This window comes from Protobothrops mucrosquamatus, unplaced genomic scaffold, assembly GCF_001527695.2.
Source record: "Protobothrops mucrosquamatus isolate PMUCROS unplaced genomic scaffold, P.Mucros_1.0 scaffold10475, whole genome shotgun sequence".
NCBI lineage: Eukaryota > Metazoa > Chordata > Lepidosauria > Squamata > Viperidae > Protobothrops > Protobothrops mucrosquamatus.
The window spans coordinates 1-3,270 of NW_015396261.1; the positions used below are offsets into that span (position 1 = coordinate 1).

At 51.0% G+C, this 3,270-nt stretch overlaps 1 protein-coding gene across 1 annotated transcript; it reads left to right on the plus strand.

Moving 5' to 3' along the window:
* Positions 1–9: 9 nt before the first annotated feature.
* LOC107301173 (F-box DNA helicase 1-like) lies at positions 10–3,264 on the plus strand (the record flags this gene model as incomplete). Its single annotated transcript, XM_015830433.1, has 5 exons — positions 10–45; positions 995–1,094; positions 1,179–1,303; positions 2,376–2,433; positions 3,105–3,264. Coding segments are annotated over exons 1-5 (476 nt in total), but the record flags the coding sequence as incomplete, so codon positions are not given.
* Positions 3,265–3,270: the final 6 nt, after the last annotated feature.

The window sequence follows — 3,270 nt, forward strand, 5'->3', positions numbered from 1 at the left end:
GCAGTTTTTAACATGCCTCACGACCACATCTTTTACCTGACACAGGTAAGTCGAGGCAGGATGGCAGGCTAGCTGGGATGTTTGACTTGGAGTTGTGATTTACCTGTAGATCAGTGGTTCTTAACCTGTGGGTCGGGACCCCATTTGGGGTCGATCGACCATTTCATGGGGGTCGCCAAGCAAGGCTGTCCGCCATTTTTTTTGTCCGCCATTTTTTTTGTCCGCCATTTTTTTCCCTTTTCCGGCGGGTGCCTTACCTCCCTTGGGCTGGGCCAGCTGGTGGTCGGCCTGCTCCGTCTCTGCCACTTGCCAGCTACGCCTCGGCCGGCGCAGGGGGCGGAACCACGCATGCGCGGCGCGCCCGGGCAGGGAAAGTCCTTGACTTACGACCGGTTGGGTAGTCCTCGACTTACGATCGGTTGGGTAGTCCTTGATTTACGACCGGTTTAGTCCTCAACTTACGACCTGTTGGGGTCGCGGCATTAAAAAGGTTGAGAACCACTGCTGTAGATTCAAGATCCAGAAGGTTCAGTTCGAAGCATTGTGGGTCTTCTCCAGTTCCAATTGAAACCTATCTCGCAATTCCAATTGGAGAAGATACACACTTTATTCTGTCTGCCTGCCTTTCTGTCTGTCTGTCTGTCTGTCTGTCCGTCCGTCCGTCCGTCCGTCCGTCCGTCCGTCCATCCATCTATCTATCTAACCTACCTACCTACCTACCTACCTACCTACCTACCTACCTACCTACCTACCTACCTACCTACCTACCTATCATCTGTCTGTCTATCATCTATGCCCTGCCTGCCTTTCTGTCTGTCTGTCTGTCTAATCTATCTAATCTACCTACCTACCTATATCGTGTGTGCTAGTGTTACAATGGTTTTGCCAAAAAACAGCACTTCCAGTCTTGGTTTGCTTGATCAGTGTGGCATTCACTGAAGACCCCTGCAAAACAAGTGATGCTGCATTTTCCTTCCCCCTCTTGCTTCCGCAGAGTTTTCGCTTTGGCTTCGAAATCGCTTACGTTGGCGCGACCATTTTGGACGTCTCCCAGGGAGTCCGGAAGAAAATGCTGGTGGGGAACAAGCAGGAAAGTGAGTCTTTGAAGCCCGTCGTCCTTTTGTTGCTCCAGGTGAGTCTGGCTAGGCGGGACTGAGGCGGTGCTCTCTTTTCGACAGGTGACGTCAGTGGGGTCGGCGTGGAGGGGAAGGTGGCCCACTTATCCCGGACCAACAAAACTGTCTTTGAGGATGCTGTGAACCTTACCTGTGGAGACACACCTGCTAAGATACACTTGCTCGGGGTGAGTGTGAGAAGGCGCAGGAAGGATGCAGTAGGAGTTCCTCCCTCCCTCCCTCTTTTCCTTCTCTCCTCTTTTCCTTCCTTCTCGTCTTCCCTTCTTTCTTCCTTCCTCCCTCCCCATCTCCTTCAGCCCTTCCTCCCTCCCTCTCTTCCTTCTTCTCTTCTTCTCTTCTTCCCTTCTTTCTTCCTCCCTCCCAATCTCCTTCAGCCCTTCCCCCCTCCCTCCCTCTTTTCCTTCCTTCTCTCTATCTCTCTCCTCCCTCCCTCCCTCCCTCTTTTCCTTCTTCTCTTCCCTTCTTTCTTCCTCCCTCCCTCCCCATCTCCTTCAGCTCTTCCTTCCTCCCTCCCTCCCTTCCTCTTTCCCTCCCTCCTCTCTATCTCTCTCCTCCCTCCCTCCCTCTAAAAACTAAAAATCCATAGCTTCAAGAGATGGTTGGACTTTTTGTTGGCAATTTTTACTCCAGTGTTGAAGATGTTAATGTTCCCTAAAAGACTGAACTGTTTGATTCATGACACCTCCAAAGTTAATATTCTTGAGATATCTGCAGTGTCCCTGTTGTGCTTCAGCATCTCAGGGTTGTTTATAGCGTACAGAATGACAGAGTTGGAAGGGACCTTGGAGGTCTTCTAGTCCAACCCTCTGCTCAGGCAGGACACCCTCTACCATTTCACACAAGGGGCTGTACCAGTCTCTTCTTAAAATCCTCCAGTTTTAGAGCACCCACAACTTCAGGAGGCAAGCTGTTCCCCTGGTTAATTGTTCTCACTGTTAGGGAAATTTCTCCGTAGTTCTAGGTTGCTTCTGTCCTTGATGAGTTTCCCTCCGTTGCTTCTTCTCCTGCGTCCCGATGCTTTGGAGGATACGTTCTTTGTGGCAGCCCCTCAAATATTGGACGGCTGCTATGTTGAGGAATGTGTGGCAAAACCAGTGGATTCTACAGATGCATCTTAATGTTTGGAGGGCATTAAGGAGCCCCAGAGGGCGGACAGATAATTATGACTATGCGTCGGACTACGTGTCCCATCTCAGAGGGCTCTACTTGATGTTGTTCTTGTTGTCCTCTTTTAATCAGGGACTCGAAGCTTTTGGCCTTGGCAAGATTCGTGATATCTGGGCGCTTCTTCACGAACGTGAGTTCTCTCCGCCGGTGTTTGTGTAGATGTCCAAGCTGTGTGTACAGGCAGCGCTTCACGGAGCCTGCCCAATGTGGCCATATGTTGTGAAGTCATAAAATGGGTCAGTTATGCGGCCAACCCGCTTTTACGACCCTTTTTGCGCAGGGGTCATTGAGCGAGATCTCTGGTGAAGTGAATCAAGGGTTCGCTGTGGGTGAGAGTTTGACAAAAGACGGAAGTAAGCGCTGCTTTTCAGAAAAGCCTTGTGAAACCCGGTGATGTGACCGTAGGAAACTGGGGACAGCCATAAAGGCTACCCCATTGCCCCGTGACAACACAACAACAAAGGAGGCTGGAGTGTCACAACTTCAAACCTGGGTCGTAAGTCCCTGTTTTCGGATCAGTCTTTGGGCGGCCTCAACCGTTTGTTTAGTGACCGTTCGAAATTACGACAGCACTGAGAACAGTGACTTACGACCGCTCCTCACCCTTAACGGCCGTCGCAGCCTCCCCGTGGTCGCGTGATCAAAATCCAGACGCTTGGCAACTGGCAGGCACTTAGGCTGGTTGCAGTGTCACGGGGGGGTCACGTGATCGCCATGGGAGATCTCCCCCAGCTGACCATAGGAAAAAAAGGTTGTAAAGTCGGACGTGACTCACTTAACAACCCGCCTTGATCTTCTTAGAGAAACTCGAGATAGAGGATCCCTTCATCCAAAGCTGGGAAGGCTTCGCCCTCTTCAAGAGCTATGCGAAAGAAGCAGAAGACGAAGAACTAAAATCAAAAATTGCCATTGTGGAGAACACTCCGGGTTCTATCCCGGAGCTGTTGGACAAAATATCCCAGCACCA